The sequence below is a fragment of the Budorcas taxicolor genome, chromosome 4 (genome assembly GCF_023091745.1).
Source record: "Budorcas taxicolor isolate Tak-1 chromosome 4, Takin1.1, whole genome shotgun sequence".
Taxonomy (NCBI): domain Eukaryota; kingdom Metazoa; phylum Chordata; class Mammalia; order Artiodactyla; family Bovidae; genus Budorcas; species Budorcas taxicolor.
In genome coordinates, this window is record NC_068913.1 from 51549231 (window position 1) to 51564240 (window position 15010).

At 37.8% G+C, this 15010-nt stretch overlaps 1 protein-coding gene across 1 annotated transcript in view; it reads right to left on the reverse strand.

The window, feature by feature from the left end:
• Nucleotides 1–11891, reverse strand: part of PNPLA8 (patatin like phospholipase domain containing 8) — a 39804-nt gene extending 27913 nt beyond the window's left edge. Inside the window, exons 1-3 of the mRNA XM_052638739.1 lie at nt 10830–11891; nt 10529–10678; nt 1686–1837 (exon numbers count right to left, since the gene is read on the reverse strand). Coding sequence (XP_052494699.1) covers nt 1686–1837; nt 10529–10678; nt 10830–11891 — 1364 coding nt within the window. The remainder of the gene's footprint in view (nt 1–1685; nt 1838–10528; nt 10679–10829) is intronic.
• Nucleotides 11892–15010: the final 3119 nt, after the last annotated feature.

Consider the following 15010-nt stretch of genomic DNA (forward strand, 5'->3'; position numbering starts at 1 on the left):
AAATTTTAGGGGGAAAAGATTTATAAAACCAAGCCAAAGCGTCTAGCCAGCAAATAGTGAGGAACTACACAATCAGCAAGCATGGATGGACTGCCTGTAGTAAGAAAGGAGTCTGCTGGTGGAACTGGTGAATTCCACCGATCGGTGAAAGGGGATGGTGAAATCTCCTTCTGAGCTAGGAATGTATTAAATATTTCTTGTGTACACCAGAACTGGCATCTACAAGATGTAGGGAGTCAGGAAGTTACTGATATAGGCTCCTTTTCTAACAATCACATTATTACTAGTTGACATATATAGGTAAGATACACACAATAAAAGAAAGGTAACATTACATAACACTGCCAAAATTTTATGAGAATCATGGTTGATAAACTGTCCTAAACTACCAAAAATGTCTGAGAAGATCAAACTAAAACATAAAGACTTGGTCACATTAAAATAAAAGGAAATTCAGGTATATGTTAAAGGAAGTTCTTAGAATTAAAAGTTCTTAGATTGATAAATCAGTAAATCAAGAAAAACAATTTCATGTTTTACTTTAGAATTTGATTTTATAATGACATAATTATACTGAATCAGTTTAAAAAATTCTTACAATTGCACTGATCTATAGGTATATTTTTTTTAACTGATGTATAATTGCATATGACATTGTACTAGTTTCACATGTACAATGCAATGATTCAACATTTGTATGCACTGCAAAATGACCGCCCCATCTGTCACCAATAAAGTATAAAATTTTTTCCTAGTGATGAGAACATTTAAGATTTACTTTTTAAAGCAAGTTTCAAATTTGCAAACACAATATTATTAACTACAGTTCCTATGCTGTACACTACATCCCTATGACTTACGTATTTCATAATTGGAAATTTGTACCTTTCACTTCTCTTCACTCATTTCACCCACCCTCCAACCTGCCTTCCATATGGCAACCACCAAGCTCTTCTCTGAGTCTTTGAGTTTTCTCTTGCTTTGTTTTTGTTTCTTATATTTCATATATAAGTAAGATCATACAGTATCTGTCTTTCCCTGACTTATTTCACTTAGCAAAATACCCTCAAGTTCTGCCTATGCTGTCACAAATGGCATTTCATTCATTTTTATGGCTAAGCAGTATTCCTGCGGGTGTGTATACAAATATCCCTCACATATTCTTTACCCACTCACCATCAGTGGACACAGACTGTTTCTACATCTTGGCTATTGTAAATAATGTTGTAACAAACAAAGGTACATATATCTGTTCAAATTAGTGTTTTCATTTTTTTCTGATAAATACTCAGAAAGTGAAATTGTTGGATAATATGGTAGTTCTATTTGTATTATTTAGGATCTATAATTCTAAAAAGATCATTTTGCTAATACACTAAGGGACAGAGAGAACAGTCTTATAGTCACCAAGGGGGTGAGGGTTGGGGAGGGATGGAGTGGGAGTTTGGGGTTAGCAAATATAAGCTATTATATACAGAATGGAAACACAACAAAGTCCTACTGAACAGCACAGAAAACTCTTTTCAGTACTCTACAATAAACCGTAATGGAAAAGAATATATGAAAAAAGAATGTATGTACGTATAACTGCATCACTTTTGTTATACAGCAAAAATTAAAACAACACTGCAAATCAACTAACTTCGTTAGAAAGAATTTCTAAAAAGTCACTTTTCTAGCTTTACCTGGTTCCTCCACCATCAATTGCGAGAATCCGGATTCCTCGTCCTTTCACTGGATCCACATAGCCAATTAAGGCCAAAATTTCTCTAACTGCAGCCTGTAGAGTTTCATCCTTAATTTGTCGCAGTCGTAGTAAATAAGGAATAATTTTTTCCTATATTGAAAGTAAAGACATTTTGCTGCTTTTGTCACAAGAGTAAAAATACATGATTGTTTTTAATCAGCACATGTAGATCATCTCATGTAATCAGAAGGCCAGTGTTTATTACTTTCTCAGTAATCTTAAATGATAGACTAGCTTTTCACATATTACTGTCAACTAATATCTAGAATGTATTTGTCCTAATATCCAGGCCAAAGATTAACTTCAATCCAAATATCTTTTAAAAGGTTCAGTGCTTAAAAATTAGAGAAAATGCCATTTGCTTAACACAAATTTACAAAGTACCATCACAACAAAAGGTTAATGTAATATAGTTCCTACAATATTTTGTCTGAATCCTAAAGAAGATGAAATTGCTTCATAGTAATTATTGGAAATTAAACTTGTTATTAACAGAAAAAAATAAACCAACTCGTGTATACTGCATACGGAATACAAGGGTAGCTCACTGTGAAATATGAACAAATGTTAATAAATAAAACTAAGGTAGAAGGCAAAGGGTGACCATTACAAACAAGTAATCAGTTTAAACAAAACTGGGACCTCAAGATTCTAAGCATTCAACTTCATATTGTTGATCAAAGGCAGGAGATTAAATAAATCCTAGGGGTTCTATGTTGAGTTTACCTGAGCTACTAGCTACTATATAGAAGCATCTCATCTTGTCAGCACCCCAAGTTTAACAGAACAATTGAGTCACAGCTATACTTGTGCTTTGCCGTTGTTCAGTCGCTCAGCCATGTCCAGTTCTTTACGACCCCCTGGACTGCTGCATACCAGACTTCCCTGTCGTTCAGTAAATGAAGTGACTTCACAATGCTGCAGTCATTTTGTCTACTATGATAAATCAAATTTGGAAGGGGGATGACTGCTGGGAAGTATAACTTTTCTTCCCTTGAGGCACTTGCTGACTTGGGGGAGAAAAAAAGGATTGAAAAGTTGGGCTTGGTTCAGACAGCGGGCCATGAAGAGAGCCCAGAGAAATCAGCTGAGCATTTAGAATCTCAAGGGTTTGGAGCCACACAATATTGAAGCCTTGAGGGGTCTCAATCACATGACTGGTTTCACCTCAAGACATTCGCTAGAGTCTTTATGTGGAATGACAAGTTCAAAAGCTAGCATGAAAAACTCTGAATACGAGAATGGAATTTTCCGTAGTTTTGAGATTTAGTGGTCAAGAGGGTGGTGGTGGTAGAGAACACGTCAAGTTCTCAACTAAAAGTCCTAGAAAGATATACCCTAAGAAGAGGGCAAACTAGAGGTGTCAGCCAATTGTAAGCCAGCCATGACCCAGCTCTGACCCTAACTTAACTGAAGCTATCAGTGCCTCACTCTGTACATAAAGTAAAGGAACAAACAGCCTATCTCTGGAAAAAGAAATCATCTGATACAGTCTAGATCCTATGCAATTTTTTAAAATTTACAACATCCAGCATCCAGGAAAATTATAAGGTATGTGAATCTGGTACCAAACGTGATCTTGGTATTATTTAAATATAATAAAAATAACAAAAATAAAATGACTATCCTCAAACATATGTGTATGTGTGTGTGCGCTCAGTCCCGTCTGACTTTTTGCAACCCTATGGACTGTAGTCCACCAGGCTCCTCTGTCCGTGGAATTCTCCAGACAAGAATACTGGAGTGGGTTGCCATTTCCTACTCCAGGGCATCTTCCCTATCTCTCACATACCTAGGAATTAATTTTCAAAAAAATCTAACAAAAGATATACAAGACACCTACACTGAAGTTTTTAAATATTGAGTGCCCTGGTCTGAATATTTGTGTCTTCTCAAAATTTCATATGCTGAAATTTTAACTCTCCCAAAATGACAGGAAGTGAAGCCTCTGGGATGTGCTTGGTCATGAGGGTGGAGCCTTTATGAATGGGATTAGTGCCCTTATGACAGAGGCTCCAGAGAGATCCCTTGGAGACTCCACCAGGTGAAGACACAGTGAGAAAAGCACCTGCTGTGAACCAGGAAGAGGGCCATCATCAGAGACCAATCATGCTGGAACCCTGATTTTGAACTTGCAGCTTTCAGAACTCTGAGAAATAATTGTCTGCTGTTTCTAAGCTACCAAGTTGGTAGCATTTTGTTACAACACAGCATCCCTAATAGACTAAGACGTTGAGGGAAAATAAAAACAGCCCAAATAAATGGAAAAAGACAAGATTTTCAAGGCTTGGAAGACAATACCGTAAAGACTTAATTCACCACAATTACTCCATAAATTTAATGTAATCTCAGGATGATTTTTTTAAAATTTTTTTGATAAAACCAAATTCCCCAAGAAAAAGAAATGCAAAAAAAAAAAAAAAAGGTTGTCTGAGGAGGACTTACATATACCTGAGGAAAGAAGGGAGGTGAAAGACAAAAGAGAAAAGGAAAGATATACCCATCTGAATGCAGAATTCCAAAGAATAGCAAGGAGAGATAAGAAAGTCTTCCTAAGTGAACAATGCAAAGAAATAGAGGAAAACAATAAAACAGGAAAGACTACAAATCTCTTCAAGAAAATTAGAGATATCAAGGGAACATTTCATGCAAAGATGGTCACAAAAAAGGACAGAAATGGTACGGACCAAACAGAAGCAGAAGATATTAAGAAGAGGTGGCAAGAATACACAGAAGAACTATACAAAACAGATCTTAATGACCTGGATAACAATGATGGCATAATCACTCACTTAGAGTCAGACATCCTGGACTGTGAAGTCAAATGCGCCTTAGGAAACATTACTACAAACAAAGCTAGTGGAGGTGATGCAATTCCAGCTGAGCTATTTCAAATCCTAACAGATGATGCTGTGAAAGTGCTGTACTCAATATGCCAGCGAATTTGGAAAACTCAGCAGTGGCCACAGACCTGGAAAAGGTCAGTTTTCATTCCAATCCCAAAGGACAATGCCAACAAATGTTCACACTACTGCATAATTGCACTTATTTCACATGCTAGAAAGGTTATGCTCAAAATCCTCCAAGCCAGGCTTCAACAGTATGTGAACCAAGAACTTCCAGATGTTCAAGCTGGATTTAGACAAGGCAGAGGAACCAGAGATGAAATTGCCAACATACGCTGGATCACAGAAAAAGCAAGAGAATTCCAGAATAACATGTACTTCTACTTCATTGACAACACTAAAGCCTTTGACTGGGTGAATCACAATGAAGTGTGGAAAATTCTTCGAGAGATGGGAATACCAGACCACCTGACCTGCCTCCTGAGAAACCTGTATGCAGGTCAGGAAGCAACAATGAGAACCAAACATGGGGCAATTCACTGGTTCCAAATTGGGAAAGGAGTATGTCAAGGCTGTATATTGTCATCCTGTTTATTTAACTTATATGCAGAGTATATCATGTGAAATGCTGGGCTGAATGAGGCACAAGCTGCAATCAAGATTTGGGGGAGGAATATCAATAACCTCAAATACATAGACGACAACACCCTTACATCAGAAAGCAAAGAGGAACTAAAGAGCCTCTTGATAAAGGTTAAAGAGGAGAGTAAAAAAGCTGACTTAAAACTCAACATTCAAAAAACACAAGATCATGCATCCAGCCCCATCACTTCATGGCAAATAGACAGGCAAACAATGGAAATAGTGAAAGACTTTATTTACCTGGGTGTGGACAGTGACTGCAGGCATGAAATTAAAAGATGCTTTCTCCTTGAAAGAACAGCTGTGACAAATCTAGACAGTGTATTAAAAAGCAAAGACATTACTTTGCCAACAAAGGTCCATACAGTCAAAGCTATGATTTTTCCAAAGGTCATGTATGGATGTGAGAGTTGGACCATAAAGAAGGCTGAGTACTGAAGAATTGATGCTTTTGAACTATGGTGTTGGAGAAGATTCTTTAGAGTCCCTTGGACTGCAAAAAGATCAAACCAGTCAATCCTAAAGGAAATCAATCCTAAATACTCATTGGAAAGGCTGATGCTGAAGCTGAAGCTCTGATACTTTGGCCACCTGATGAGAATAGCCAACTCATTGGAAAAGACCCTGATGCTGGTAAACATAGAAGGCAGGAGGAGAAAGGGACAGCAGAGGACGAGATGACTGGATGGCATCACCAACTCAATGGACATAAGTCTGAGCAAGCTCCATGAGATGGTGAGGGACAAGGAATTCTGGTGTGCTGCAACCCATGGGGTCACAAAGCATTGGACACAACTGAGCAACTGAACAACAACAAAGCTGATTCTAAAATTTATACAGAAGCACAAGTGCCAAGAATAACTAAGCCAATTATTAAGAGGAAGAACAATGTTGGAAGATTTACACTACAGACATCAAACTTATTACAAAGCTATAATAAACTGGGCTTCCTTTGTAGTTCAGACGGTAAAGCATCCATCTGCAATGCAGGAGAGCCAGGTTTGATCCCTGAGTTGGGAAGGTCCCCTGGAGAAGGAAATAACAACCCAATCCAGTATTCCTGCCTGGAGAATTCCAGGGACAGAGGAGCCTGGTGGGCTACAATCCATGGGGTTGCAAAGAGTTGGACACGACTGAGTGACTAACACACACGATAAATTAGACAGTACAATATTGAAACAAGGATAAACAATGTATTAACAGAAAAGAATACAGTGTTCAAAAATATATCCATAAATAATCACCTGATTTACGATGAAACTCTTCAATAAATGGTGCCAGGTCAACTCGATATAGGCATTTCACAAAATCAAGGCTCCTACCTCACACTATACAATCAAACCTATTCTAGATGAAGAGTATATATGTATAAGTGAAAGCAATAAAGTTTCAGAAGCAAACACAGGATAAATCTTTGCCTGATTTTAAAACAGCACACAAAGTGCTAATCATAAGGAAAATATTTATAAACTGTAATATATTAAAATTAAGAACATCTACTCATCAAAAACCATTAGAAAGAATGAAAGGTAACCCATAGAGTAGGCGAATATATTTATAAGGCACATACATGTATAACATATACATATGTTATAATATATAAAGATATATCCATAATTGATAAAGAAAATTTCCAGATCAAACAGAAAAAGCTGATCAACCCAATGGGAAAACGAGCAAGACCTGGACGAGGCACTTCATGAGGGCAGTAAACAGTTCACCTCAGTCACTCAGTCATGTCCAGCTCTTTTCAACCCAATGGACTGAAGCACGCCAGGCTTCCCTGTCCATCACCAACTCCCGGAGCTTGCTCAAACTCATGTCCAATGAAGTCGGCGATGCCATCCAACCATCTCATCCTCTCGTCCCCTTCTCCTCCTGCCTTCCATCTTTCCCAGCATCAGGGTCTTTTCCAGTGAGTCAGCTCTTCGCATCAGATGGCCAAAGTGTTGGAGCTTCAGCCTCAGCAGTAAACAAATGGCCAGTAAACACTGGGAAGCTGCTGAACTTCACAGGTACCAGAGAAGGACAAATTAAAGCCCCAATTTAAATCACTAAACATAGAACAAAATGGCTAAAATAAGAAGATAATATAAGGCATTGGAGAGGAAGAAGCATAACCAGAAGGCTCACACAATCCTGGTGAAAGTATCAACTGATGAAAGCACTCTGCAAAACCATCTGGCAGTATCCACTAATATGAGAACAGGCATACTCTATAAGCAGGACTGCTGCTGCTGCTGTTGCTTAGTTGCTTCAGTCGTGTCCAACTGTGCGACCCTATCGACGGCAGCCTGCCCAGGTACATGGGATTCTCTATGCGAGAAAACTGGAGTGGGTTGCCATGTTCCCCTCCAGGGTATCTTCACAACCTAGGGATGAAACCTTGGTGTGCTGCATTGCAGGCAGATTCTCAACTGGTGAGCCACCAGAGAAGCCCAAGCAGGACTACTACTCTTATGTTTTCCAAAAGATGCATCCCAGAAGTACTATTCCTAAATCTTTCCAAACAGGAAGCTATCCAAATGTCCACTACATTGCACTATATTCATACAAGAGAATACATAACAATGAGAATAAATGTTCCTTAGCTACACTCATCAGTATGGAAGGTTCTCACAAACATAATGCTGATGGGGGTAGGGGGACTTAAAAGAGCACATTCTGTATCATTCCATTTATATGACAAGCAGAAAGAGGTACTACTAATCTATACTGCTAGGAAACTGGTCAATCTTTTTAAAGAATGATTGGAAGGGAGCATAAAGAGGCTTTCAGAAACATTCTGTTTCTTTACTGGGTGGCCGTTACATAGATGTGTTCAATTTTTTAAAATTTATGGAGCTGTATACATACAGTATGTATATTTTCTCTGTATAATAGTTTTACAAAAATTTCAAAAAAGACACAAGGAACAGCTTGAAGGGCACCCTACTAGTCAAAGTTAAAATAAATTTCACATTAAAAAAAAAGGATTGGGGAAAGATTATGGAAACACAACTTATGAAAAATTATGAGTTCATAATGATAATAAAAAGAAAAAAGCACCAAGAATTCATCTCACCACTGAAGCAGCTTTTAGAGCAAACTCTTTCCTTTGAAAACTGGTGACTAAGTAGAAAGAAATTACGCATTCTTTCACTTTTCCTGCAACACTGATTTCTGAGAGTAACCAAATAGCTTTAGTTGGGTGAAGAAATCTCCACTTTTACAGGAAAATGTCAATTATAAGGCAGAAGGAATGACAGAATTAGAAATTTATCATTCTGCAACCCTAATAAAATGACAAGTTTTGGAAACAATTAGGTTAACAGTTGGTGGACTAATACTTCTAGCCTAACTGTACAGTGAAAAGATAAGACTGTAATCTTCCAAACTCAGTGATCAACCTTAGCATTACTAATTGTTGTTCAGCCGATTATGTTTTGACATGATGCAATATGAGGTGCACAATATCATCTACAGTGTACTCCAACAAGAAAACGCTCAATGCAATCAAGTCTTTATATTTAAATTCCAATGGGCAAGAAACAAAAAGGAAGAAGGAATACATCAACAATACCAACAAAAAGGAAGCCAGGTAAATTCGGAAGGTTAGCCACTCTACAAGAAAATATATATCACATTTCTCCAAGGTATTGAAGAGTTCCTATATTTAAGGTCAGTTATAAATAGTTCTCAAAGTTTCTATTAACAAAAACAGGTCACAACAGACTAAAACTGAAAACTATCCAGAAATCTATCAACACTACCATGAGTAAATAAGCTGCAATACATTCACACAATGGAATAAGAAAGAAACAAGAATGAATGACCTACAACTACCCACAACAATGTAAAAGATTCCTACCAGTGTGCTGAGTGACAGAAACAACAGTTTACATAATGTACAGAAACAGACAGGACTAATTTGTGATCCTTGTTTTGGGAGACTGTAGCTGAAACGGGGTCCAGGGGAGGCTTCTGCAGTGCTGACAAATTCTGCTCTTCATCTGGGTGCTGGCTACGTGAAGGTGTGTGGAAACTCACTGAGCTTTATACTTACAACTGCATGTGTATCATACTTCAATAAAATGTTTTTCTTAAGTTCATTAAAGTGTGCATCTTTATCTTAGAGGTTTGCTTTCAGTGTATCACCCAAATGTTAAAATGACTTAAAAGCATTTCCATATTTGGAAAATTTTATCTTTTAGGTAAGAGATTACATATATATGAAAGATAATTCCAAATTCTATGAACATGATATTCTAAAGTTTAACTATTACAATATATGTATTATATGAAATTTCAGAGGGAAAATTAATGTAAAATGTCTTTTTAGCAAGATTGTTATCAAACTGTTGAATAAATATGAACTAAGTTAACTGACAATCTTCTGGATGGCAAGTAAAAAATAAGCACTGATGGATCTCTAATGAAATATTAACACTGTCTATTCTTTATATGACATGTCCAAATTGTTAATTATATAGATAAGGTCACAAATAATCTTAGTACAGAGGTAGAGAGACATCATTCACATTTTATGGTATTTCAGGGCTTCCCAGGTGGCAGTAGTGGTAAAGAACCTGCCTGCCAATGCAGGAGACATGAGACAGGTTCAATCCCTGGGTCAAGAAGATCCCCTGGAGAAGGGAATGACAACCCACTCCAGTACTCTTGTCTGGAGAATTCCGTAGACAGAGGAGCCTGGCAGGCTACAGTCCATGGGGTCGCGAAGAGTCAGACACAGCTGAAGCGACGTAGCACGCGTGCTAGCACGAAAACGGTCTACTTAAATAGATCTAAATTATTTTCACTGTTTTATATTTGAAAAAACTGAGGCAAAGAAAATCTATTTGTTTTATTAATAGAATCACAAGTTCAACTGCCAATAAGATCATAAAATTTATTTTAGACTTTCAAATACAAAAAGATCATGAAATAAAAACAAGCAATGGTTTTACTTGCTGCATAGCATAAACACTTAACGTTGCATTTAAGAAAACCTTGGTAGCTATTGGGCAATTCAACTAATACACTGAGATATATCTTCTATTTTAAAATGGTGGAAGTATTTTAAAAGTACAGATATGAGTACCAAGAGGATAACATATTACAGAAGAAAAATGAGCATTTAGTGCAATGTATATCACAGAATAAATGGGTAATTACTGAGTATGTAAAACACACGTATGATAAAACCACAAAAATGTTTAAACAGAAAAATGAAAGGTGTCATCTTCCCCATTTCAGAAGGTTTACTAGTACTTTTATTCCAAGAAGAAAACAGATTAAAGGTAATCAAAATTACCTTGACAGCCACTCCTTTTCCCTCAGGAAATTCTAGAAGATGGAAAGTCAGTTCTTCAACCCTATTAATGCAGAGTCTTGGGTCAGTTGTTCTTCTTAATGCTTGAACTAACGCCCGCGTTCTATTATCAATACTCACTCTGGCAATGATCTGCAAAGACATATTAAAATATGTATGATTCGAGTATGAAAACTGCTCCAGTGATACCAACAGATGATCTAAGTTCTTAAATCACATTAGGAAATGAAACTTAGAAATCTGACAAAATGAAAACTTAAAATCACAATGAATAACGACTTGCCTTTTCTCGCTGAAGAGATAACCGCCTTTTCTCCTCTGCGTTTTTGTCTTTGCTGACAGCCTGCTCAGCTTTTGTTGTCTCTTCCTGCTCTTCTAACTGACTCTTTGTATCATACTTTAGTTTGGGGACAAGTCCACCAATATAACCACCTACTAAGGCTTGTACACCTTCCGTGGGACGAGAAAGAAAGTTAGCAATACTCTGTTTAGTAGAAATGGGAAGAACTTCAGGTGTCCTACTGGGACTTCCAGGCTTGTCCTCAGAATATAAAGAAGCTTCTGAATCTAACTTCTTATCAGACAGGATGCCAGGATCTGGAGAACTGGGTTTCTCATCTTCAACCTTTTTAAGTTCAAGTTCTGATTTTTCCTGGAAATGTTGATCTTCCTTCTGTTGAGACATTTTTTCCTCACACTTGAAGTATGAATTAATATGACTTGACAAAAAGTAGAATGACTCTCCAAATTTTGTGGTTATATTATTTGTGTAATGAAAAAGGCTTGGTTTACCTATATTGTCTTTCTCTATAACTTGACTTTCCTTTGCTGGAACAGAACTCTTTTCTGCTGACTTGTCACTATACTTTTTCAGAAACTTGATGGTTTGTTTAACACTTTTCTGTTTTAACCAACCGCTATCTGTCACTTTTCTTAATATTCGAGAACTTGGCTTAAGTTGAGCTAAACGAGAGATCATTTCATTTTGTTTGCCAAAAACAGCCTTTGAAATAGAGTTCAAAGTATTTTTAATACGGGACATACGAGGGCTCACTTTTGTAAGTCCCTTGGGAGCAGAAGTGCTAAGTCTCAAGATTCCAAGATGTAAACCATGGTGGCTTAGGGGGGAACAGTGCTTACTGCAAGAATGAGCTTCACTTTTGGTCCATTTACATCTTATTCTGCTCGTATGAACACCTCTCTGTAGACTGATGTGGCTTATCCTCCAGTAATGTTCAGGTGAGCACAAGAAAGGCAGCTGCTTGCTCCTCTGCTTCCCACAAAGACTTCTCGCATTACTAAGGAGGTAAATATAATATAGATCTATAGTCAAATTAATAGACATAACTTAAAAATTACTTATTTTCTATACGTTATGACTTTCACTTCATTCCTGAATGCTTCATTTAAGAAATGCCATAATTCATGGTCTTACCTAAAATGGCAAGAAAAAAAAAAAAAAAAGATTAGGATTCAAGGTAAAACTGAAGTTGGGGAAGAGATAAAATACATTACATTACTTGAACTAAACTCAGGAACTTGTCTCAAAAGAAGATAGGGCAATATATTTTCAGGATGGCAATAGAGATTTCATTTTTAAGCAAATAGAAGGTAATTGATCTTTTAGTATAGAAATAAATGAGAAAAGAAAGTGAGTAGGAGGATGTTTCATGGAAACGAATTTAGAGAAGCTACCAGATAGAGAAGGCTTCCCTGGTGGCTCAGATGGTAAAGCTTCTGTCTACAATGCGGGAGACCCGGGTTCAAGCCCTGGGTTGGGAAGATCCCCTGGAGAAGGAAATGGCAACCCACTCCAGGACTATTGCCTGGAAAATCCCATGGACAGAGGAGCCTGGCAGACTACAATCTGTGGGGTCGCAAAGAGTCGGACACGACTGAGCAACTTCACTACTACTACTACCGGGTAGATAAGGTCTCCTACAACACAAAACCGAACATGCAACTGTGAAACACAATCTATATTCATGGTAAGACAAGGAAAACTTAAACATAAAGGTTCTTCTCTGCCCCTTGGCCTCCTTTCTACCTGCACTCTCTACCTACCACACCTCCCCCACCAGCAGGAATACCTGTTCCACATTCTCCCAATATCAGCAAGATAGAACATCTTTTCTTGACCTTGTAAAGGGCCACGTGACTCACTGTGCTGGTACTTAAGTCTGGATTATGATTTTATGTACAGCCCTCTGTTTCAAAACATCTTATATAAACTGTGTCTTGACTTCTAATAGGTGGAATGTATCTCAGAGTTTTCTGAGAGACTCTTCCTGGGTTATAATCCTCAACTTTGGCTCAAATAAAATCTCCCAATTCTTTCTTAGACCTACTGATTAATTTTTCATTGACACAATAGTCTGCTGTTTTTCTTCTTTATTATTAAGTCTTAACTAGTTTGTGACATTAGACTTTAAGTTCTTTGAGGACAATAGTTAAGTCTTCTATGCCTATTCACTGTAAACCATTTATAGAATATTTAATCTGAAACTTAGTCCCCATGAAACCGAGTTCCTCTGTCGAATTTATTAACCTCTATCCAAAATGTTATTCTCCTGTCCAATACCTGTTCCCCTCAGGATTGAGGCATATCAAAGAAAAGGGGGGACTGAAACCAAGCAGGACTCTGTGGGACCCTCCCATGCATGAAAGCTTGTGTTCCCAATTTCTTGTTTGTAAGAAAAAGCCCTTCAGCCTCTGAGACCCTCCCTGAGTTCCAAAGGGCAGATTCAAACAGTTAATTACGAGAGTGAGGGAATGCAGAGAGAGACATCAGCGCAGAGATGGGACAGGGTCCTGGTTCATCCTGGGGGGATGTATGTAACAATCTTATAGAAATCTCTGAGTTCTTCTACAGGAACTAACCCCCTTCCCGGGAAGACGATGGTTAATGGCAGGCTGAGCACAAGCCCTAAGACCCCAGACTGGCTGGAACCAGAAAGCTGATGACTAAGATTCCCGGGACACCATTCTGTCACCTCAACCTATCAGAAGAGACCTCCCCACAAATTTTGCTTATAAAATCTCTTCCCCCAAACCCATCAGAGTTCAGGTCTTTCGAGCAGGAGCTGCCAGCTTTATGGCTCTTGCAATAAACCCTTCTCCACTCCAAACGTGGACATTTCAGTTTGTCTGGCCTCACTGTGTGTCAGGCACACATTCAACAACTTGATGCCAGATACAGTCCTAAATGCTGAGACCACAAAGAGGATACCAAGAAACTTTCAGTCTAGAGCTTGAGATAGCCTTGTAAAGAAGATTTCACGGTCTAGTAGTAACTGCTCATTTAATCAAAGAAGTCAGACTAGAATAAACTGTGCAGTCATGCTAAGTCACTTCAGTAGAGTCTAACTCCTTGAGACCCTATGGACTGTCCAAGCGATCTTTTAGGCAACAGTACTAGAGTGGGTTGCCACACCTTCTCCAAAACTATGTGCAGCACCTAACAGACAAGGGGCTCATAACCACAGCATAAATGCTGTTTAAAACAGACATTCTGTTCTTTCAGTTGGTAAAATGCAAATAATTGATAATATCCAATACTGATAATAACCTGGGAAAAAGGGACACAGAGGGCTACCTGACAAAATCTAATGAAATTTTAATAGCTATCTATCGAAATTTTAAAGGCACATGTTCTTTGATTAGTATTTCCACCATAAAGAATCTATCCTATAGAAATAACTGCATAGGAGTACAGGTACATACACACATTCTTTGCCACACTGCTTGAAATATCAGAACACTGATAAACAACTCTTAAGTGTCTTCTAGAAAGGGATGGTTAAATAAATTACGGTACATACCATATAATACAATGAGTTACAATGTAATGTTATATAGCAGTTAGGAACTAGATGATCCAATGTATCCAATGTATATCCTTTATATACAGTATAGAGAGGAAGGCAAACTGCAATAACATATGTATGAATATCATACACACAAGGATACACAGATGTAGACACAAAGATATTATGTAACACAAGGAAACAAAAACCTATATATGCAGCTGAAATCTGTGGTTACACACACATACACACATTCTGAAAGGGTAAGCACCTGTTTGTTTATTCCTGTGAACTGAGAAGTAGAATTGAAAAAGAAGGGCTTTTGAGAAGGGCTTTTACTTTTGGATGGATTCTATTATTTACAAAGAGAAAGCATCATATTTGTAATTTAAGAAAACAATGCAATGCACTTTAACAGATGGTACCATATGACGCTTACTCCTTGGAAGGAAAGTTATGACCGACCTAGACAGCATATTCAAAAGCAGAGACATTACTTTGCCGACTAAGGTCCATCTAGTCAAGGCTATGGTTTTTCCTGTGGTCATGTATGGATGTGAGAGTTGGACTGTGAAGAAAGCTGAGCGTCAAAGAATTGATGCTTTTGAACTGTGGTATTGGAGAAGACTCTTGAGAGTCCCTTGGACTGCAAGGAGAT